This window comes from Mytilus trossulus, chromosome 14 (assembly GCF_036588685.1).
Source record: "Mytilus trossulus isolate FHL-02 chromosome 14, PNRI_Mtr1.1.1.hap1, whole genome shotgun sequence".
Lineage (NCBI taxonomy): Eukaryota > Metazoa > Mollusca > Bivalvia > Mytilida > Mytilidae > Mytilus > Mytilus trossulus.
Genome location: NC_086386.1, coordinates 60,722,240 through 60,746,872, shown reverse-complemented (window position 1 = coordinate 60,746,872; position 24,633 = coordinate 60,722,240). Strand labels below are relative to the sequence as shown.

The following is a 24,633-nucleotide window of genomic DNA, read 5'->3' as shown; positions in this document are numbered from 1 at the left end:
GCGTTGTGTATAGATCGTGTTTATTCTAACGTCTAGCCATTGCTATAGAGTAACGTCATAATATACATAAGTCAAGTAGCAACGTTAACATGTATATATTCGCGCTAAATTCCCGACATTCTCGGGGCCGGCAAAAGTTAAAATATGAAATTATTAATTACTTTAAATGTCAATCGAATAGATATTACAGAAAATTAAATAATTAATTGTCTTTCTAAAACAAATTCAAATAATTCACTTATTAATTTTTCACTTTGAACGAAGTCTATTCAAATAAAATTGTCAGCTATTAGTTCACTTTTGGTTAGTCCATTTCTTTATGTTCTCTCGAGCTCGGACAGATGTCTCTCGATTTGGTAGAACTCGTGTCAATCTCTCTGTTGAAGTATCATCATTTTTGTCATCTAAATTGTTAACGTTGGTTTGGATTTCGAGCGGGTACAGTATAGGGCGATCCGGATGATCCAGTTTCCATGGCAACTTGGCAGAATAACGTTCGTTTTCAAATTTGATACAGTCTTGTTGATAAGTCTTTACAAAACTCTCCTCATCGTCTTGTGGTAAACGTATTCCTAACGATTCTAGATTCCACAAATTATCGATCTCGCTTTCCTCTGCATGGTGTGAAGTAACATTCAGAAGAACTGATGAAGTCAAGGATTTCTCTCCGTTTCTTATTACCGGTCCAGATAACAAGTAACCAAGTTTTGATGCTACGGCTGTAGGTCCATTCCCTCTTATCACGTGATCTTGAACTATATCCCAATAGTAATCGGCTCCTATCAAGAGTGTAATTTCAAAGCTATCAGCGTTATTTGCCAGATGTGCGAGCTTTAAATCTTTCAAGTATGGCAAATTGCGTGTAAAGTATTTCGTCTGGTTTTGAAGTGGGACTGCAATATCTGGAACAAGCAATGCATTAATGCTTACAATCTCACCTTTGTCAGTGTGTAGTTGAACGGTTGCTGTATCCAAATGGCGTATATTATTCTCCTTGTCTCCAAAAGCTGACAGTTCAATTGTGTCCCTTCCGCTTGGTCTTATCTGTAATTTGTCTGCTATGCTCTGAGTAATGAATGACCGTTTGGCACCTTCGTCAAATAAAATACTAGCTTCTGTGATCCGTTTCCCGTATGCTATTGGTGCGATAGCTGTTTTCAATAAAACGCTTGTGTGTTGTGAGGTATACATTACTGCGGTTTCTGGTTCTTCTGTTCTTACCAAACCTACAACGGTTGATTTCTCCTTGCTCTCCTGTTCTTTTCCATCTGTAGCTTGTTCCCCGCAAATACTGGTGTGATGTTTCTTGTTGCATTTCTTACATCGGTTACGTGATTTACACTCGGAAACACCGTGGTTTCCTAGACAGTTGAAACATTTTTTCTTTTGCTTTACGATGTTCAGTCTTTCATTCACGTCAGAACTTATCGTGCAATCTCCCGGAAAATGTATACCAGTGCAGTAGATGCATGGACGTTTTTTGTCATTAAAACGTGGATTGTTTGTATTGAAATTTCGCTGTGTTTTATAACGAGCTTCGGTTAGAAATGTTGCGGTAGTATGTAAACTGTCGCGATCGGTAAATTGCCCTGCTTCAAGAATTCTCGCTTCTTTCGTGATGGCTTTTCTGAGGTTGTTAAGAGTTATATGATCGCTATCATATTCACGGGCAATACTTTTTCTCGTTTCAACTGGTAGTTTACTAATAATTATAGGTACTAATAGCGCGCCATACATTTCTTGTGTTTGACCCAAACATTCAAGACCTCTTACGTACGTTTCTAGGTGGTCTTCGTACCTTCTTAGGCTGTTCAAATCATTTGACGGTGAAAGAAGATCCATTAAAGCTTTCATGTAGGCATGAATAATCTTGTGAGGCTATCCAAAACGCTCTTTGAGCAAATTAACGGCAGTGGTGTAATTGGCATTTGTGAGTGCGAAACCTTCAATAGTTTGGGCGGCATGGCCATGGAGTTGGGCCTTCAAGTAACTAAATTTCTGTACCTCAGTCAAAGTACTGTTGAAATGAATAGTTGATTCATAGGAATCCCAAAAGGTTTGCCATTGTAAAATTTCCCCATCAAAGTGCGGTAAATCAAGTTTAGGTAATCTGTGGTTTTGACTGCTATTTGATACCGATTAAAAGCCTTGGTTGTACAAGTTATTTGTAGACTGCAAGTCACGATGGGTATTTTGCATGGAGCGGAAGTTATCAAAATTGGTTGGCTGAACATTAATTTCAGTTTCATTGCTGCGTATAACATTGGCATTGGTAAGCGATATAGGCGAGTGTAATATTTGAAAAAGACGTCTAGTTAAGGACTTTAATGCACCCACCTAACACACGGCTAATTTCTTTTTTAAATGAAAGAAAAATGATTTAACTTTGATTTTTGCCCGGTCGTCACAAAATCGTACGGTGCAGTTTTTGTAAAAATGACGTTTATTTCAGAAATTAGTTGAAATTTAAATTATAAAATTACGACATATTGTTCAAGCAAAGCAAATTAGTCGTATCTCTTCTTTTAGACAGAATAATTAAATGAATTCGATTCTTAAGATAATGAATAACAATATTTACACCTGTAAGTCCGCATGCTTTTGCATTCCTTCTAAATATTTGACATTTTGTACGAAAATTTTCATAATCCTGACCTTTTCGGATCTACAATTAAATTTTTATTAAATGCGTTTGCACTCTATCCGTTTTAGAACACACCAAATTACTCATCAGTTATCGTTTTTTTCATTCAAGATCAAGACTTTATCCTTTCATTTCTTAAAATCACGAATTTCTGTAATTTTATGATGTTGGGGAAAATCACTATAGTTTCCGGAATCCCTTATCTATTTCGTTATCGTTTTTTACTGAATAAATTAGTCGATTTCCGTGTACTTAATAGTGCTATTAGAGTACGATAATTCATATTTAAACGGTTCTTTTTCGATCTTTAACTTCAGTGTAGCCTAAATAGATATAAAATTGTCCGAAATTAAGATAAAATCAAAGTAAAACATCGTTTTTGAGTTCTGTAGAATTCACCCCTTTCTAAAACAGGAATCGTATCGGAAAATTGTAAAAAATCTTCCGAGTTGTGTCAAATTTTCACAGTCCAGTTCACAATGAAACCCTTCCTAGTTAAAAAGCAAAAAAAAAACTATCAATTGATTGACACAGATCCATAGTCTGTCATGTATTTACTACATAGAAACTACAAATTCTACCGACCAGTCTCTTCTCATATATCAACGAGGGCAAGTAGATCTACAACTCATTCTGATTTTCTGTTTGTATATTTTGCAAATGTATAAAGCCTATAAGTAAGTACCAGTAGCCAGTACTTCGGTACTGCCATGAAAATACGGATTTTTTTGTGTTATTAAAATTTTCTCTTACACAATGTTAGAAATTTTTATAAAGTAAGGAATGTATCTCCCTCATGCAAAGCTCTGACTCCTTTCACAGATTTGGCTATACTGTTAGACCTTTTGGATTATAGCTCTTCACCTTTTATATAAGCTTTGGATATCAAATACTTTGGCCACGAGCATCACTGAAGAGACATGTATTGTCGAAATGCGCATCTGGTGCAGGAAAATTGGTACCGTTTATGTTATAAAACAACTTCGTAAGGTATCATCTGAGGAGCAAACTCAAGCTGTATTGTGTGTTACTACATATATCTCCTACAATGATCTGATTTAAAAAATAACTCATGACAATTTTACTATTAAATCTTTTTACTATCGAGCTTGCATCGCTAAATGTTTGCTACAAAATTTGAAATCAGAAAGTCAAGAGCTATTTTTTAATTACTTGATCAGTTAACCGGGCTTAGTTTCTGCCCGAGGATCGCCGCCGAGAAAACTGCAGATTCAACAAAAACTAAAAACATATGGTCAATTTTATAGTTACATATATACAGCCTCAACAAGGCAAAGGTACATCCAATATTGTATACAGTAGCTCTATAATTTTGTCCTATGCCGTAATGACATAAAATTACCCGTCTAAAATGACTGCGATATACAGTCTGTCAATTATAAAGATCTGAGCAGTGACTGCGAAACTGGCTGCAAGCACTTTATGCAGCTACTAGTATTTTACGGAAGCAGATATAGGGTAAAGTTGTTATTCAATCAGATGAATATCCATTATCTAAAAACATTTCACTGGATTATTCAATTGAAATTTATATGCCACCTGCTTTAAAAACATTGCGGTATTGTCTTTTTGATGGTGGTGCATCTGCGACAGTTAATAAAGCATACGATATTCCTATTGACAAAGTTCTTAGATGGCTTTAGTAAAATGTATGTTATCTATAAATATTTGTTTTACTCTTTTTGATTTAGTTTTATCATTACAAATGCACCGTTTTTATGGACACACCTTTGATAACTGTTAACCAGTTTGACTGACCAGGAGATTAGAAAATGGGGCATACATTCTACATGGCATTAGTTTTCTTCTTGGAGTCAAAATTTTATCCAAGACAATGTCGACCAAACTACAGAAACAATAAGTCTCTGTATGACTTTGGTTTGCTAAAAGGTAACATCGGTCCGGTATCATGTCATCCTACTATCTACAAGATTTGATCTGTTCATGCATTGGTATAGGTATAGGGGGAGGGTTGAGATTTCCAAAAACATGTTTAACCCTGCCGCAGTTTTGCGCCGGTTCCAAGTCAGGAGCCTCTGGCCTTTCTTAGTTTTGTATGATTTTTTATATGAATTTCTATAATATATTTCGAAGCTTATGACGTCCATTATCATTTCAAACTGGTACATTTTTGTTTAGAGGCCAGCTGAAGAACGCTTCCGGGTTTCGGACTTTCTTGCTGCATTGATGACCCATTGGTGGTCTTCAGCTGTTACCTGCTTTTTGAACGGGTTGGTGTCTCTTTGACAAATCCCTCGTGTCCATTCCCAATTTTTAATTCAATCTGTATATAGTAGATCTTGTGTCCTCTTTGAGCTAAACCCCTGCTGTACTGATATATCCACATGCAAATGAAGTTGTCTTTGTATGGATATGTTGACCGATAAGAATGATGAGATTACAAGTTAAGATGAAGCTATAATATTCCGATATCGCCATATTCCGACACCTAAATTGTCCAACATCTCATTGGTCCGACGTTTCGACCATTTAGGTTATACGCTAACGGGAGTTTAACATAAGAAAGCCAAATAAAAGGTTCAATATTAGAATATTCTTGTCCTCCCTTTTAAAGCGTTGAAACAAGATATAAAAAAGTAATACTTATTGCCAAAGTAGCCGAACGTCATCACTAGCGTTATTTAAAAAAAAGTACAAACTTCTTAAATTAAATGTTGTTTGATTAATATGATATCTCAAGATACACGGCGGCCGACTAAAGTAAAATCAAACACAGTTTGACGTACAATGAGTGATAATATTTTCCTTGTGATGTATTATATTAATTGGTTGATATAAATATACTAGAAGCCCTTTGCTCACTTTAGTAATGTTAGTTAGTACTCTTATCATATCTGATTCAGTGATGTAAATGAAATTGCGGTATGATCCAGACTCAACATATTGCACTACAATAATAAAACAAAATCTGCCCTACGGTTGTCTGATCGTAAAGCGGTTGGCAGGTTTTCATATTAAGAGTAGACCAAACGCTTCCTCAATTTTATTGTACAGCTCATCATTGGACTTTTCTAAACAATTAAAAATACGTCATATGTTATATTTTCCCCTTGTTTCAAATATTTTGTTTCTGATTATTTACATCAAATTTACAGATATATGTTTGTTAATACGTACAATCAAATGATATGGAGGTATTAAAAGATTTAGATAATGCAAGGGCGACTACAGATACATTTGTGTGACTTTATGGTTGATTTTCAAAGACTCCGAGAGAAAACGTTACATTACATGCGTTACCGTTAAAATCAACCAAAATTAATTAATACTATGATAGAAATATATTTTTCCAACAGTAATACAGCATTCCTATAAAATTGTTTCGTTTTTGCATATGTTTCGACTCGATTTTTCTACGGGAAGTATCCTTGAAATGAAATTGCACCCATGACCTTTGACCTCGATTTAAAAAAAAATGCACCATAATTTCTTTTGACGACCGGGATATTTAGAAAGTACACATTCTTAGCTTTCCAGTGATATATAATTTAGCCGTGTGTTAGGTAGGTGCATTAAAAATGTAAATTTGGCTCTTATATCACTCGCCTAATAAATTTGTGGGGTAAGATGGTAGAAAACTATTTGCATTTGGATCTAGAGACGTTGATGCGACATTTTGAGAAATAGAATTAGAATATATTTTTCTAATTTTCCGAAGTTTGGACTCTAAATTAAACATATACTCATCAGACTCTTGAATTTCCTCTTCTACATCCTCCTCCGACATTAAATCCAGTATCTTTTCATTCAAATCCACGATAGTCCTCTGTTTCTGTTCAACTGCATCCGAAATTAGTTTCACATCGTCTTTGTCTAAGTCCGAATTCTTCTCAATCTCATCAAATTTCTTGAATAACTTTGTAACTTGTCCTCTGTGTCCTCTACGTACTGCTTTTAACTTCGATTCCATTGTTTCCGACAGTCACGGCACCATAAATGTTGTGTAAAGTAGATAAAATGCGTTGTGTATAGATCGTGTTTATTCTAACGTCTAGCCATTGCTATAGAGTAACGTCATAATATTCATAAGTCAAGTAGCAACGTTAACATGTATATATTCACGCTAAATTCCCGACAGCATACAAGATGATTTTTGTTCAGGTACATGTACATAGTCTCATTTCATTTCGAATATGTGCAATGTTTAACTTTTTCATTTCCATTTCTAATACTAAGTAGTTTGCTTTTTGGCATTCTTTTCTGTCAGACTTGAGTACTGATATTTGAAGTTTTCTTAACATGTTATAATGAGAAAGGTTGATGATAAATAAAAATGTGGTATTCTGTTTTGATTTCTGTGGATGCACGATGTATAAAAAAACACAGCTCGCGTATATTTCTAAGTAGCACTATTCCAGCATCACCTGCATACGGGGTATATATCTCCCAATTGATACGATATTTCTGTTCTTGTATTTCCTAGCATAATTTTCTTGATAGAGGGTTGCTGCTCACAATGACGCTATTAAACCAAGAGTTTCAAATGGTGAAGTTGAAATTATCCCTTCGTAAATTTTACGGACGCCATCACAAGTTGGTTGACCGTTATGGAATAACCTTTTCACAGATGATATCGGATATGATCCTTTCGTCGTAACTACAATCCCATTCCCTCTCATGAATGTGACCCACCGAATTATACTATTTACCGGATTTGACATGAGCAACACGACGGGTGCCACATATGGAGCAGGGTCTGCTTACCCTTCAGGAGCACCTGAGATCACCCCCAGTTTTTGGTGGGGTTCGTGTTGCTTATTCCTTAGTTTTCTATGTTGTGTCATGTGTACTATTGTTTGTCTTGTTGTCTTTTTATTTTAATTTTAGCCATTGCAATGCCAGTTTATTTCCGATTAATGAGTTTGACTGTCCCTCTGGTATCTTTCGTCCCTCTTTTTGACACACCTTTTTATGTGTTATTGGTCTATCGTGGTGAATCGTGAGAGGCTATTCCTGCTATTCCTACATTTGATAATCTGGTATGTAAAATGTATAAATCCATATAGGAATAGGAGGAATGTCTGTAGAAAAAGGGATTAAGACGGATTAAGTTGTTAAAACATGAAGCTAATTTACTTCAGAATACATGTAAAGGAAATATCCTTTTAGTTTTCAATTTATGAACAATTTCAGTGTTATAACAATATAAATTGTTGTAAATTATCAAAAGAAATATGCATTTTTGTCTTTTTTTTTAACTGTAAATTTGTGTTTGTTTCTTCTTTTATAACTGATAGACAATACATACAGAATTCTGCATTGTTGCATTTATTCATTGTATCATGTTCATGAACAAAAGTAAGAAGCACAATAATGTAAACACTATTTATGGACCAAAAACATTTAAGCACTACAATAGGAATTGGTCCTGAATCGATTTTCGACAAACGGGACCTTTCGAATAATAATTACTAGTAGTTGTGGTCAGAATGCAAGGCTAGAGTGTCTGGCCGTTCTTGTAAGGCAAAGGAAGTTTGAATGGCCTATGGATGTAGTAATGTTAACGTAGATATATGTGATGGTGTACGAAGTAGGGCAGGGATATCAATGTCAAGCCCCTCTGTAAATTTTACACAACAACTCTTTCCTCTAGGTTTCAATTGAGTAAAGAAATATCGGCGAGTTGTATGGATGGGTTAAAAAAATCCAAATTAACATACAGACTTTTTTTCTTTTTTTTTTCTCTCTTTTCACAACTTTATAATTTTGTAGCATTTATTCTAGCATCAACACCATTTAATTAGAGCATAGTCAAAATAAATAGAGTTTACCGGCAAATATAATATCCCCAACAAGATATTTATAAAAAATTAACATAAAAGTCATATTTAGGGTTTATTACCTTTTAAAAACCTTTTTTAAAGAAATATTCATTGAAATAATCATTTCCAGATTACCTGTACTTACCTGTATTTCAATCAAATCTAAATTGCTAAAACAACAAATCATCTGATACATCTATTGTTCTTTGTTTGTAGAATAGAAGGAATATGAATTTATGAAATGTAGGAATATCAGGAAGTTACCATCGTGATGTATAAATTGATTGGGATAGCTAGGTTTACTAGAGGCTCACAAGAACCCAAATCGATTCATATTACTATTCTTACACCCCATCCACAATTTATCCTTATCAAGTGAATGGATTCCAATCAGACTTTAACATAATGATTCGTCTTGACGTTATGCTGTTGTGAACGTCCTATTTCACTTTTGACCAGAATGATTCCTGGGGTTTCGCATGCAAAACATTGAATGTTCTCTTTCATATAATGATTATTGACGCTAAAACTCGCTATCCTCTCGAGCTAGTGAATAGTTTTCAAACAAACTGTTCTCAAATTCTTAATGCCATTGTGCACTTTCTGCTTTACCTTTTGATATGAGTGATATTTCTGGTTTCTCATTCAAAACCTCGACCGGCATGGTTTTTTTTTTATTATAATTATGTTTCATGATAATGCTATTGTGTACCTTCTATGAATATGTTATGATGGTACTATATGTGAGGTGATTTGTTTAAGCAATATGTATCTGACATTTTTTGTGAGATTAATTTTTGGGGTTTTCCATACAAAATATCGACTTTGCTAAAGGTAGCTTTCTCCACAGTACTTGAGGTCTACTGTGTCTTGTATAACTTGTGATATAAAAGCCAAAGAATATGATTTGACAATAAAATTGAGAATGGAAATGGGGAATGTGTCAAAGAGACAACAACCCGACCATAGAAAAAAACAACAGCAGAAACATGTTTTATTCAAACAACATTAACCATGTTACATTTTTGCTATTCATGCAGATAGGAAGATAATCTGTTTATCAAACTTTGCATTTTTTTTTACTTCTTTACGCAATTCAACATAAATTTTAGGTAGGTTGAAACTGTCATGTGGGCACTTATAAAAAGTCATATACACATCGACATGATGAATCGTGCCGTTTTCCATGTCATATAAACGTTAGACCTTTCCTAACCTTTTGAGCCTATACGATAAGGAATTTAAGTCGTGTGACTTTTGTTCCGTCACAGATATTCGAAATAATTGTTTGGTTCATTTATTTTCTTTCTTTTAAGGTACACACAGTCCTCACTGAAGAAAAGAGGTTATTGTTCAATGATCCGGATGTACTAGTGAATCGATTGAATCGACTTAAAAGTCAGTACAGTGCAGCAACAATCCTTAACGATTCAACAACAGCAGACATCAATCAATCAACAGGAACATACAATTAAGCAGTTGCGAAATGCTACCAACAATTCTCAACGTAAGATTATTTATTGTTATAATACAATTTATATTTTCTCACGTTTGCTTGACTAGTCGTTAAATGATCAATTTGTCACTTAGCCTGATTCGTAAATACTGAATAATTAAAATAAATGCACACATCTACATAGATATTTTTCTTTTATTACATTGGTTGCAATAAATTACATTGATTTCCCAATTAAAAAAAACCGATAATTTCACATGTGAAATAAACGTGGTAATTTCACTCTCTGACGTCATACAACAATGGGCGTTGTCAAGAAGTCGATTACGTCGGATCAAAACAAATTGTGAATGCATAGCAAAAACATATAGTTCCTTACATTTTCTACATTAATTTCATAAAAAAAAGTCATCAGCCAATGTATTAAAAAGTATAACAAATCGCCGTATTTGAATATAAAAAATAAGACAACTTGTGACCGAACGCCGCTATGGATTAAACTTAATGTAAAAATACTCTAAATGTTGAATTAACCACGCACTAGTATTTTGCTAATGTTAGCTTCAATTGCTCGTGTCCAGTTCTCTCTTAAACTAACTCCAAGGTAGAATAAACGTCTTAAAGCGTTTTTACATTGGCATTAACAGTACTGATGTGCGATTTCATTTCATGCACATTATTAGGTTACATCCACGTGATCTTTAACATTACTTCTGCCATTAAATCCTATTGGAGACCACCGACTTGTTCAGAAACTGAGATATGACCCTCCTTGCCATGAATCTCAATTTTGTTATATTTAAAATAAAAACGTAAAACATAATATGTATCAGGTCTTGGCATATTCGATGGGGAAGAACGAATATCCTGTGTATAATGGTATGATTTGGTGATCTGCGTTTCTGTATAACTTATTTTCACAGTCTCATTATTTCAACATTCCCTAATACACAGATACTGATCGTTGCATATTTTTCTCTAGTTTTTTTATTTTGGGACATTATTTACTCCTATAATAACCCCATCCGAAATAAATTTTGATGTATGCTAGTCGCGTCGAAAAAAATCGACCTAATCAAAGTGCACGTATACATGTATTTTTATTAGTGTTTTTTTTTTTACAGTAATTCAATGTACAATGTAAAACAGTTATACACTTTCTAGAGACTTTTATAACTAAGTTTATCTTTTCCTGGGATAAGAAAATCCTTAATTTTTTGAAAAATTCAAAGTTTTGTAAACAGGAAAATTATAAAAATGACCACAACATTGATATTTATGTCAACACCGAAGTACTGACTACTTGGCAGGTGATACCATCGGGGACGAAACGTCCACTAGCAGTGGAAAAAAAGTAAAATCACAAAAATACTGAACTCAGAGGAAAATCAATTTGGAAAGTCCATAATCACATGGCAAAATCAAAAAACAAAACGCATCAAAAACGAATGGACAAGAACTGTCATATTCCTGACTTGGTACAGGCATTTTCAAATGTAGAAAATGGTGGATTAAACCTGGTTCTATAGCGCTAACCCTCTCACTTTAATAACAGTCTCATCAAATTCCGTTACATTTACATGATGCGTTAAATAAACAGTCACAATCAATAAAATAGTCAAAATATGGGAACATCAGTCATCATCGTATAACAATTTAACAGGACACAACAACATCTACTATCTACGAACACATGGATTGATTTGAGTGTCTGACGTCAGAAAAATTATATACGTCACATAAATTTGTCGTTCAATGTGCATACAATAGTTATCCAAAGTACCTGGATTATAAACAATTTTAAATTTTACATAGGCAATGAGCGCAGACAGGGTTAAAAAATCAAAAGTATGTAAGAATAAATTACAGAAATCAAACTAGTCCAAAAGTTATACATAGAATTTATGAGAATCCAAAACTTTTAAAAGGAACAATTTAACAGGACACAAAAACCTATCCACGAACACATGGATCTACTTGAGTGTCCGACGTCAGAAAAATTATATACGTCACATAAATTTGTCGTTCAATGTGCATACAAACAATTTTAAAATTTACATAGGCAATGTACGCATACAGGGTTAAAAAATCAAAAGTATGTAAGAATAAATTACAGAAATAGACCGAGATTCAAACTAGTCCAAAAATTATACATAGAATATATGAGAATCCAAAACTTTTTAAAGGGAACAATTTAACAGGACACAATAACATCTACTGTCTAAGAACACATGGATTGATTTGAGTGTCTGACGTTAGAAAAATTATATACGTCACATAAATTTGATGTTCAATGTGCATACAAACAATTTTAAATTTTTTTAATTTTTTTTTCCTAGGCAATGTACGCATACAGAGTTAAAAAATCAAAAGTATGTAAGAATAAATTACAGAAATAGACCGAGATTCAAACTAGTTCAAAAGTTATACATAGAATTTATGAGAATCCAAAAATTGTCAATTCCACTACGCCATTGATTGATTTTGACGTTTGTGGTTCAACGTATAAAGTAATTCATAATAGAAATATATCATAATGACATATTATAGACAAATATCATACTGACGGGATCTTTTAAAGTACAGAGTCACGTTATAAGCACAAAAGAAATACAAAGAGTAACATATACAAAACAAATCACCAAAAAATGAAAGCCAATACAAACACATTGAAGAGATGTATAAGTACCGAGCCACGTCAAACGGATATCACATAAAACCATTCAACAGTAAAAGTAATCTTAATAATAGAACAAAAACAAATAAAAGAACAATAAAACATGTTGTTAAGATGATACACAACATCAGTACGCAGAATCTATACATCAAGACCATCGTGTATTATTTGAGAAGTTGATACGGAATATTTATCAACAAGGTCTTGGTACCTTCCGATGAACTTTTTTAGAAAAAGGACGAGACGTTCTTTGACATACCCCTGGTTCATCAACTTTGGAATCCACCCAGTGGTGTATATAGTTATCAAAAGTACCGGGATTATAATTTAGTACACCAGACGCGCGTTTCGTCTACATAAGACTCATCAGTGACGCTCATGTCAAAATATTTATAAAGCCATACAATTTCGAAGTTAAAAAGCATTTAGGAACCAAAATTTCAAAAGATTGTGCCAAATACGGCTAAGGTAACCTATTCCTTGGATAAGAAAATCCTTAGTTTTTCGAAAAACAGAACGTCGATCGGCAGTGGCATCGACCCAGTGGTTTATATAATTTAGTTCACCACAAGTTTTAGAATGCTTTATGCATTGAAATTGTTTTTCGATACGCTAAGTTAAATTTAAGAAAGTAAAAAAGTAAAATCACAAAAATACTGAACGCCGAAGAAAATTCAAAACGAAAATATTAATGAATCATTCCAAAGATATGTCTGAAATACCTTGTTTGGGAAATATCATTTTGTATATTCTTGAAATAGCACGAGAGAGTATAGTTATGTCAGAACAATATTAGGGAAAAGGACACAGAAAACATGCTTTAGATTTTGATGTTTACGTTTTCGTGTAATTTTGAAAACATTATGTTTATTTTTATCACAGGCTATGCAGGTGGCGCCATAATGGGGGAACAGGCTCGGCTGCTGAATATGCATGTTAACCACCAGATCCAAGTTATGAAAAGACCAGTGGACCAGACGGGGGTCGTATGTACGGTGCAGAATTTTACACGAACTTCTATGCATCCAGTTCGATGATGTGGACGTCCCTAGTGTTCTTTGTAGAACAATTCATGCATCTGTGATAATGTTTCCCGGTAAAAATACTTGTTACAGTGGTTGGAAGGTGTAATATCATGGATACTTGGCCTCAGGAGATCATACTCATAATGTTGCTTCTGCTTACGTTTGTGTTGACATAAACCCAGAATATATTATAGGAGGCGTGGATCGGCATTACGGAAAACTTTTTTATCCAGTTCTTACCAGATGTGGATCTCTAAAATGTCCACCGTACATTAACAATTATCCATTGACATGTGTAGTCTGTTCTAAGTAATAAAATAAAAGATATCAAATATTGGTTCAGAATTCCTTATACATATACTTTTGATCAAGTTAATGGCTATAGTTGACGAAACTTGTGAAAAAATCGGATGTTCAACGTTACATTTTTGAACAACTGTTTTATCTCTTATGTATAGTGATCCTATTTCTTTTTCTCTCATCTCCCGAAACTTGACAGAAACAACGAAGTTTGTCAGTTCTTGGTTAAATTTAAGCCGTTCTTTAGTCGAATTTCGTTTGACTAGGTGGCTACATATTAAGCTGGAATAAGAAAAATGTCAAATGACGTTTGTCGTTGACTTAACGGCTGAACGGTAGTTTTATAAGTAGACATAGCTAAACATATCTAAAAAATGTGAGATAATTATAACATATACCGAAAGAACAAACATTTGCCTCATTGTTCGAGAGTTCAAAACTTGTAGATTCTATAAAACCATCTCTACACAGTCGTTTTTCAAGCGGTAGCCATTTTGTCCAAGTTGATATTTCATTTGTCCAAGCAATTAATGCGAGTTTTTTTTACCTGATATTTAAATAAGTAATTTATAATTTACCAAACCAAAGTTAGATACACGAACAGAACATAAAGTATATATTTTTTTCTTTTAACTGCATGTTTGGGTCTTACAGGAATAAAATGCCACGAAACATTACAAAACGGTAAGATAGTCTTGGGATAAGAAAATCTTTGGTTTTTCGAAAAACAGAACGTCCACCAGCAGTTGCATCGACCAAGTGGTTTATATAGTTATCAAAGGTACGAGGCTTATCATTTAGTACGCCACAAGTTTTAGAATGCTTTATGCATTCAAACTGTTTTTCGATACGCTAAGTAAAATATAAAAGTAAAAAAGTAAAAAAAAAAATAAACGCCGAAGAAAACTCTAAACGAAAATATTAATGAATCATTTCAAAGATATGTCTGAAATACCTAGTTTGGGAATGATCATCTTGGATATTCTTGAAATAATACGTGAAAGTATATTTGTGTTACGAACAATATTAAGGAAAAGGACACAAAAAACAAGCTTTAGATATTTATGTGTACATCTTCGTGTTACTTTGAATACTTTTACATTATGTTTAGTTTTATCACAGGCTATGCAGGTTGCGGCTATTATAGAGAAACAGGCTCGGCTGCTGAATATGTATGTTTACCACCAGATCCCAATTATGAAAAGACTAGAAGGCCAGACGGGGGTCGTATGAACGGTGCTGAATTTTACACGAACTTCTATGCCTCCAATTCCGATGCTGAGGACGTCCCTTGTGCTCTATGTATAACTGATCGGGCTACATCTGTTAAAATGATTCCTGGAAAAAAAACTTGTTACAGTGGTTGGAAGGTTGAATATCATGGATACCAGATGTGGATCTCTGAAATGTCCACCGTACATTAACAACTATCCATTGACATGTGTAGTCTGTTCTACGTAATGAAATAAAAGATTTCAAATATTGGTTCAAATTTCCTTATGCATGAATTGTTGATCGAGTTAATGGCTATAGTCGACGAAACTTCTGTTCCTACGGACGAACACTATATCATTCTTATTCAGTTTTTCCCCAATATTTAGTTGTTCAATGGCAGATCCAGGGTAGTGTTCCGGGCGTGGAAAACCTTTATTTTTTTTACGTCAATGCATTTGGATTGGGACATATGGTGGAAACCCCATCTTTTATCCTGGGTTTGGAATCCCACTTTTGAAAATGACTGGGTCCACCCATGTTGCATGTTGATCTATAGAAAGATTATTTTTTTTAAATAGGATTCCAAAGGGGGGTGAAAAATGATTTCGAAAGTAGCATACATATAAACATATTAAATAAATACGAACAAGGAAAAAAGTATGTCTGATACTTCTCAAATACTAAGAAACGGTTGTAATTCAAATAAACAACAACTTTAAAGAAGAGTAAAGATTCGAGGTAAATATGTCGATTTAATTATGCAGGGAGTCATTAAAAGTTTGAAATGTAAAGCAAATGTTCCGCTCTTTTGTTGTATTCAATTGAAAGAAGGGTCTTCACTGTATTAAAGGGTCAAAAACTGTGAAAGTCATTTTCACCGATGCGACTCATGTTTGATATATGAAATACAAAAAGTCTAAAATGAACAATTAACAAAGCATGGATTCGATAATTTGTAACAGCATTTCGTGTGCATTTTTGTCAAAACATCGTCTAATTAGACATAAAGATGACATAACAAATACTACCAACTGTAAGATAGCCCGATAGAAAATTGAACATAAAATTAGATAGCGATCTCATGCAATTTCTTTTTATGTTTTTTTGATTGTTCCATGTTATTGCTTTAAAAAAATTAAGATAAGACTTAAGCTGAGCAATAGGAACCCGTTGTGCAAAAGCTTCATTGTAATCAGCAACCCCTTTTTGAGTAAATCTTGATAAAACACGCAAGTTCTTGAATTTTAGATCAATTTGGAGGTATGCACATCATATTCAGTTGCTGCTATAATGTTGCTCAAATCAATGACAATTCACAAATAGAGACCCTCTTTTTTTCATTGCTTCAATCCGATAATATTTCGAATAAGCAAAAGTTAAGTAAACAGTTGATTTATAGACATCAATTTGTTGCTGAAAGGAATCTTATCGTGCTGGTTTAGTTATCGACTTTACGGAACTTTCCTTGCATATGTTACAGTTGAACAGCTGGTCTTTTGGCTACATAATGTTTTATGTGTACAAAGTATTCAACACAATTATCGCACCTGATTTTGTACTTTTCAAGTGAGATTCATAAAGGAATTGATTTTGTTTAACGATTCTATGCATTTTATGTTCAGAACGTTTTGTTTTAGTAAACATAGGTATGCTATATTTCGATAATACGAGGTACGATTTTTCAGCACTGAAATCAGTATCATGCTTTGCATATTCATGAATTCACTTATAGTTTAATGGTAACTAGGTTATGTAGATATGTGGTTACTGTCGCACTGTCTTAACATTATGCATCAGGCATTTGGACAGTCACACAAACTTAGGGTATAAAAAAGGCAATAGTAGAATACCGCTGTTCAATAACTATAAATCGATTCAATTGAATCACATCCGCGTCACAAACCAAAAAAGTTTGGGAAACACATAACCTTTTTGAGGAAACAAAACGGAACAACATAAACACTGAAAAGTTAGGGTATGACGGAAATATTTCATAAAGCCGCGCTCTAAATCTGTTTAAACGGCAACATGTAAAAAAACACCTAAAATGTATTTTTTTGACGGGACGGTGGTTGAATGATCGATTTTAAATTGTTAAGCTCCGTTGATATATATTTAGGCTTGCAATTCTTTTCTTTAATTTACAAATAAACCAACTGACGTTTGTCTACACATATTACAGCCGTTTACACACAATGAAGGCGTAAGTCCAATACAAGTTATCTTTTTAAAAATTAGTCATATACACATTGTTATTTTCAAACACTTATACACCGCTTGCCATACATGTATGTATGCACAACTTTTGATACCCTTTCCGACCTTATCATTTAACCAGATTGATAAGACCAAATATGTGTCAAATCGTTTCGTCATAGCATAAGAGAGATATTAAAGTATGATGGTGTGGTTAATATATTTTCTTTGTTTTAAGGTTTATCTGGTCACCACAGAAGAAAAAAGGTTACTGCTAAATGACCCAGATGTACTTGTTAATCGATTGAATCGACTTGAAAGTGTCCTGGCGGTACTTAATAGTACAGTGCAGCAGCTATCAACTGAGAACAAACAACAGTCAATAACTATTCAGCAACAGCAAATTTCAAACCAGCAACAGGAACATACAATAAGACAGTTACAGGATACTATTAGAAACTATCAACGTAAGACTTGATTACTTAGTAACATATGTTGTTTCTTATTTACTCTTTGTAAGATACTAGATTTGTCCATCGTTCTGTTTTTATATTGACCCCTCCAGAATACTCACACACACACATGATTATAAAAAGAATGAAATGTGAAAATGTCAAAGTTGGAGTTTCAGTTGGAGTTTAAATATAGAATAAATTTGTACCCTGATTTACATAAGTTCTTAAATCAAAACTCATCAATTTAATCATGTAAAACACAATAACTGTATTGACTAATAATGATATATGTTTGATTATCTAACACTGGATTTATGTTTGTAAATAACACTATCTGACTGTATTGTGTTAGCAAACAGATTATAGTTTAATAATTCAAATTTGGCATGAAAAATATTTTTAGGTCTTTACACAATATTGCATCAGTCTTTTAGGGAGCAAATATTGAAATGTAGACAGAGAAGGCTCATATAAACTGAACCAACATTATATACATTTGAAGGTGATTTTTTCAAATTGACTGATATTTCTAGTAATTGATTATTTCGACAGTGAACTCATCATGTGTGTGTTTATCTAGGTTCATCTTCAGCTCATAAACATTTCATCCATAATAGGGATTTTTTAGACCTTACCTGAATTGAACAAAAGCCTTTGGAACATGTATTCACGAGTTCGCCGTGCATACACAATTGCAATCCTGGTATCTATGTTGAGATTATCTGCCACCTTTCTCTATATAATTTTAATTCAATTCTGTAAATGATTTTATTTTCTCGTTAAATTCAATATCAAAATTTTGAAGCAAGAAGTTAATGTCTTGTCATTGCTAGCATCCTGATTACCATCTATTTTTTTTAAAAGATTCTTGAATAGATTACCTTAGCTTTATTTAGCAAGTTTTCGGAACTTTGACAATGTTTGAGTTCTCCGAGTCTTTTGTAGACAAACCACGCGTCTGGCGAACACAATTTTAGCCAGGTATATATGATGAGTTTATATGTAAATAATTTATCTATACAAATGCTAGTTAAGGTTTCCTTCCCGAGGGTGATACCAGCCTAGTATTTCGCACAACTGTGTCCTCTTGCATTATCATAGAATTGGTCTTTACTCTAAATAAACTCTTCACAAAAGTTTTATTTTTCGAATTTATAATGCTTTTCTACAAAAGAGACATATTCCCTTAACTGTATTTGGCAAACTCTTTCGACATTCTGGATTATCAATGCCCTCCGACTTTGTACATTTTGTTACCGTTTAAGATTTAATAGATTGGATTGTCATTGCTGAGTCGTTTAAAACCAAATAATTCATCTGACCTACAAAAGTTAAAGCCTGGTGTCTGTAATGAGTGTATTTATTATTTTATGCATTTAATTGTAATTTTTCTGGTGAAATTTAAAGTAAGGATTGAACTAGTTGTATAAAAAAGGAGATGTATAACGACTGATAATCAGACAATTCTTAATGTAAAACACAGAAAAAAAATATCAATATGATGTAGAAATAAAAAAAAAAACGATGATGTGTTATGATTTTCGACGAGAAATCTCACCAAACGAGACCAAATGACACACAACTTAACAACTTAACAACATTAGCTATAGGTCACCGTAAGACCTTTAAAATGACCAAAGCCCATACCACAGCTAAAGACAGCATAATAACCCAGTTGTGTGTATATGGATGCACTTTGTTCTTTTAAAATCGTTTTAATTATCTGCCCATGATTTGAAAGGGATTGTTTTCTATATACTTATAATGCACGTAATGACACCAGATGTTTTGAAAGTTTAATCATTAAATTTAATAATGTTTATATTTCATATTTAAAACATCTATATTTCATATTAAATACTACTTGGTATAATTAAAAGTATTCTTAAAATATTTCAAAAAGGCTGGCGAAAAAAGACACCCGATCTACCTTAAAATATTGATAACGTATAGCAGCTGCAATCATCATTCATACAAACAAATTTTGTTTGATATCTCCATGTGTTTAAAGTTCAAGTTCCTTTCCTTGTTTGCAGTGTTTTTTGTGCCGTTTGCATGAAACGTATCAAAACTGTTGCCATATGGCATTAAAAGAACTTTCAATATTGTAAAGATAAAGTATGCCAATATATATATATTTCAGATTTTGGAACAACTTATATTAGATGGGGACGAAAGCAGTGTCCAAATAATAACACAGAATTAGTTTACTCAGGTTAGAAAGTTATCATATTTGTTTGAATCAAATCCTAACAAATTAAAGACAATGTTTACAAATACATGAAATATGACTCTTGAATTATGCATTGTTGTTGACTATATCCATTCGTTTGGTGTGTATAAGCTTTCTATTTTGTCATTTGATAAATGACTTTCCGTTTTAAATTTTTCTCGGAGTTCGGTAATTTTGTTATCTAAAAAGTAAAATCAGAAAAATACTGAACTTAAATGACAAAAAACATCAAAAACGAATGGACAACAACTGCCATATTAACTTTCTACTAGCCAAATTGTGGAGACAATTTGTTGTTGATTATTTCTAGTGACTAATTGTATGTTTTTGCCAAGTTAGTCCTGTTGTGCTTGTTCTAAAACAGTATTTTAAAATTCCTATTTCAAGACTCAAATTTTAAGAGTTGGTGTTATGGTCAAATCGTCTTCAATTTGAATAGTTCGACTAATACGATGTTATCTATGAGGGTATGTATTTGTCAATTGGTTTACAATTTTCGAACTCTCATTGATAAATGACTGGACACGTTTTTTCAAGGTTCACAGACATTTATGGGGAGCGTTTCATAGAAAATAGCTTTAGAAACATATGTCCAAAGCATGTGCTATTTTGTAAATAGGGTACATATTTTTTCCACAGGCTTTGCAGGTGGTGGCTATTATGGCGAGTCAGGCTCTGCTGCTGAATATGTATGTTTGCCACCAGATCCAAATTATGTAAAAACTAGTGGTGGAGCAGATAATGGTCATATGTACGGTGCAGAATTTAACTCCAACTTTTTTGCTTCGAATGCTAATGGCGAGGACGTCCCGTGTGCCTTATGTAGAACGAATCAAGCCACATCTGTGATAATGATTCCCGGTAAGAATACTTGCTATAGAGGATGGACGTTGGAATATCATGGATACTTGGCATCGGGATATTATGGTCACAATGTTGCTTCTGCTTATGTTTGCGTAGACATCAAACCAGAATATGTTATGGGAGGCGTGGATTTTCATTACGGTAAACTTTTCTTTGATGTCCTCACAAAATGTGGATCTTTGAAATGTCCACCGTATATTAACAATTATCCATTGACCTGTGTAGTCTGTTCTAAGTAAAACAATAAAACATGTAAATGGTACTAATTATTGTTTCAGATGCTTTAATATACATATATATTTTGTTGTGCTCCAGTGAATGGTGAAGGATTCGTATACATAGAGAATCTATGTCCCCCTGGTCGAGCAACATGTCGTTTATATTCTGTTTTTTTTTGTTTTCATGTTGAATTCCGTGTTGTAATAGGATTTAAAAACTTTGAGATAATAATAAACTGAATATAAAACATGAAACATATAGGATTATGGAATAAATTGTTGATGTATATAATGAAAACTAAGGAAACTGGAATTATTAAACTCCCTTTTGTATTAGAAAGGATTCCGAAATGCTAAAAAGGCTACCGTAAAGAAATTGAAATAAACAACAATAACGTATAGAAGTGCAGGCTCTTATACTGTACTCGCATGAATTATCTACCACTGGGCATCTTGCTCATAATAAGCAATGACTCAAATCGTTATTCAAAAATATTTGTGAGGCCATCTCTCAGAAATGATAACTGACAATTTAGAATTGTATCCCTTTAATTGTTTGATTTTTGTGTGCTTCGTTTGTTCCATTGATAAAATTGAGAAAGGAAATGGGGAATGTGTCAAAGCGACAACAACCCGACCAAAGAGCAGACAACAGCCGAAGGCCACCAATGGGTCTTTAATGTAGCAAGAAACTCCCGCACCCGTAGGTGTCCTTCAGCTGGCCCCTTAAAAATATGTATACTAGTACAGTGATGATGGACGTCATACTAAATTCCGAATTATACACAAGAAACTAAAATTAAAAATCATAAAAGACTAACAAAGGCCAGAGGCTCCTGACTTGGGACAGGAGCAAAATTGCGGCGGAGTTAAATGAATGGTGAAGGATTCGTATACATAGAGAATCTATGTCCCCCTGGTCGAGCAACATGTCGTTTATATTCTGTTTTTTTTTGTTTTCATGTTGAATTCCGTGTTGTAATAGGATTTAAAAACTTTGAGATAATAATAAACTGAATATAAAACATGAAACATATAGGATTATGGAATAAATTGTTGATGTATATAATGAAAACTAAGGAAACTGGAATTATTAAACTCCCTTTTGTATTAGAAAGGATTCCGAAATGCTAAAAAGGCTACCGTAAAGAAATTGAAATAAACAACAATAACGTATAGAAGTGCAGGCTCTTATACTGTACGCGCATGAATTATCTACCACTGGGCATCTTGCTCATAATAAGCAATGACTCAAATCGTTATTCAAAAATATTTGTGAGGCCATCTCTCAGAAATGATAACTGACAATTTAGAATTGTATCCCTTTAATTGTTTGATTTTTGTGTGCTTCGTTTGTTCCATTGATAAAATTGAGAAAGGAAATGGGGAATGTGTCAAAGCGACAACAACCCGACCAAAGAGCAGACAACAGCCGAAGGCCACCAATGGGTCTTTAATGTAGCAAGAAACTCCCGCACCCGTAGGTGTCCTTCAGCTGGCCCCTTAAAAATATGTATACTAGTACAGTGATGATGGACGTCATACTAAATTCCGAATTATACACAAGAAACTAAAATTAAAAATCATAAAAGACTAACAAAGGCCAGAGGCTCCTGACTTGGGACAGGAGCAAAATTGCGGCGGAGTTAAACATGTTTATGAGATCTCAACCCTCCCCTATACCTCTAACCAATCTAGAAAAGTAAACGCATAACAATACGCACATTACAATTCAGTTCAAGAGAAGTCCGAGTCCGATGTCAGAAAATGTAACAAAGAAAATAAATAAAATGACAATAATACATGAATAACAACAGACTACTAGCAGTTAACTGACATGCCAGCTCCAAAACTCAAATAAACTGATTGAAAGATTATGTCTTCATCATATGAATATCAGGTACAATCCCTACCGTGAGGGGTTAAGTATCATAATCATACGTTTTTTGATTGAGTTAAGTCTGCCAATTGTTTTTTATCGTATGTTTTTCTATGTTGTGATGTTATGCTATTGTTTCAGAAAAAGGGAGAAGGTTTGGGCCCATTAAAACGTTTAATCCCGCTGCAAATGTTTGCACCTGTCCTAAGTCAGGAATCTGATGTACAGTAGTTGTCGTTTGTTTATGTAATATATACGTGTTTCTCGTTTCTCGTTTTGTTTATATAGATTAGACCGTTGGTTTTCCCGTTTGAATGGTTTTACACTAGTAATTTTGGGGCCCTTTATAGCTTGTTGTTCGGTGTGAGGCAAGGCTCCGTGTTGAAGGCCGTACTTTAACCTATAATGGTTTAATTTTTAAATTGTTATTTGGATGGAGAGTTGTCTCATTGGCACTCACACCACATCTTCCTATATCTATATCATAGAATATATGAGAAGAACATAACCCGTGTCATGCCAACAACTGTTTTTCAAATAAATGTGTTTAGTTCCGATGCAAAGACCCTATGAGTGAATCAATATTAAAGCCAACATTTGCAATCTTTAATGACCTGGCAACAGTATCGTAACTATATCCCTTCTTAAGTCTGTTTAAAGGTTTTGTAAGCTTTTGAGGTGAATACTGTCATTTTTGTGATTTGTGAAGAATATTACCATAAAAGATTGAATGTGATATACCTGAACGTATAAGATGTCTGCATGTTGAGTTATATTTACGAATTATTTCCTTATACCGATGATAAAATTTAGTAAATGTTTTGACAAGTGTGTGATATCGAAAACCCTGGTGTAATAATTTTTCAGTAATACATAAATTTATCTCGCTAAAATCCAATACGTTGTTACATACACGAGCGAATCGTACAAGTTGAGACACATAAACACCATAAGATGGTGACAAGGGAACGTCACCATCTAAAAATGGATAACTAACGATAGGAAATGAAAAATCATCTCTTTTATCATATTTTTTTGTATTAAGCTTCCCGTTAATGATATAGATATCAAGATCGAGGAAAGGGCAGTGTTCATTGTTAGTACTAGCTTTATTCAAAGTAAGTTCAACAGAATAAATTTCTTTAGTATACATACTGAAGTCGTCATTATTGAGAGCCAATTTATCATCCAAATATCTAAAAGTATTGTTAATTTTTTGTATAAAATGTTGTTTCGATGGGTCTTTGCTAATTTTAGTCATAAATTGTAACTCATAACAATACAAAAACAGGTCCGCAATAAGTGGTGCACAGTAAGTTCCCATTGGAATTCCAATAACTTGACGATATACGGAATCTCCAAAGCGAACAAAGATATTATCAAGTAAAAATTCAAGCGCATATATAGTATCAAAGCATTACCAATTGACCTAGTTCTTTTGTTTATTGCTACTTATAATGACTTAAAAGAGTTTGACCATATGTACTCGCATTCTGACTTTTTAAATGCCCATTTAATTAGGGATGTGATTTTTTTCTTACTAAGAATATGAGACAAAGTAGTATAAAGGTTAGGAAATCAAAACTTTGAACAGATTCAAAATCACCAATATATGCATGCAATTTATCAAGTACTTCCAACGAATTTTTGACACTCCAAAAGTAATT

At 33.5% G+C, this 24,633-nt stretch overlaps 2 protein-coding genes across 2 annotated transcripts; one reads left to right on the top strand and one right to left on the bottom strand.

Moving 5' to 3' along the window:
* Positions 1-294: 294 nt before the first annotated feature.
* LOC134697946 (uncharacterized) lies at positions 295-1,854 on the bottom strand. Its single transcript, XM_063560231.1, has one exon. The coding sequence runs from the start codon at positions 1,852-1,854 to the stop codon at positions 295-297; it is 1,560 nt and encodes a 519-aa protein (XP_063416301.1).
* An 11,629-nt stretch (positions 1,855-13,483) lies between these two features.
* Positions 13,484-21,108, top strand: LOC134697945 (uncharacterized). Its single transcript, XM_063560230.1, has 4 exons — positions 13,484-13,567; positions 17,556-17,784; positions 19,916-19,987; positions 20,645-21,108. Exons 1-4 carry the CDS (start codon positions 13,484-13,486, stop codon positions 21,106-21,108), a joined length of 849 nt encoding a protein of 282 aa, XP_063416300.1.
* Positions 21,109-24,633: the final 3,525 nt, after the last annotated feature.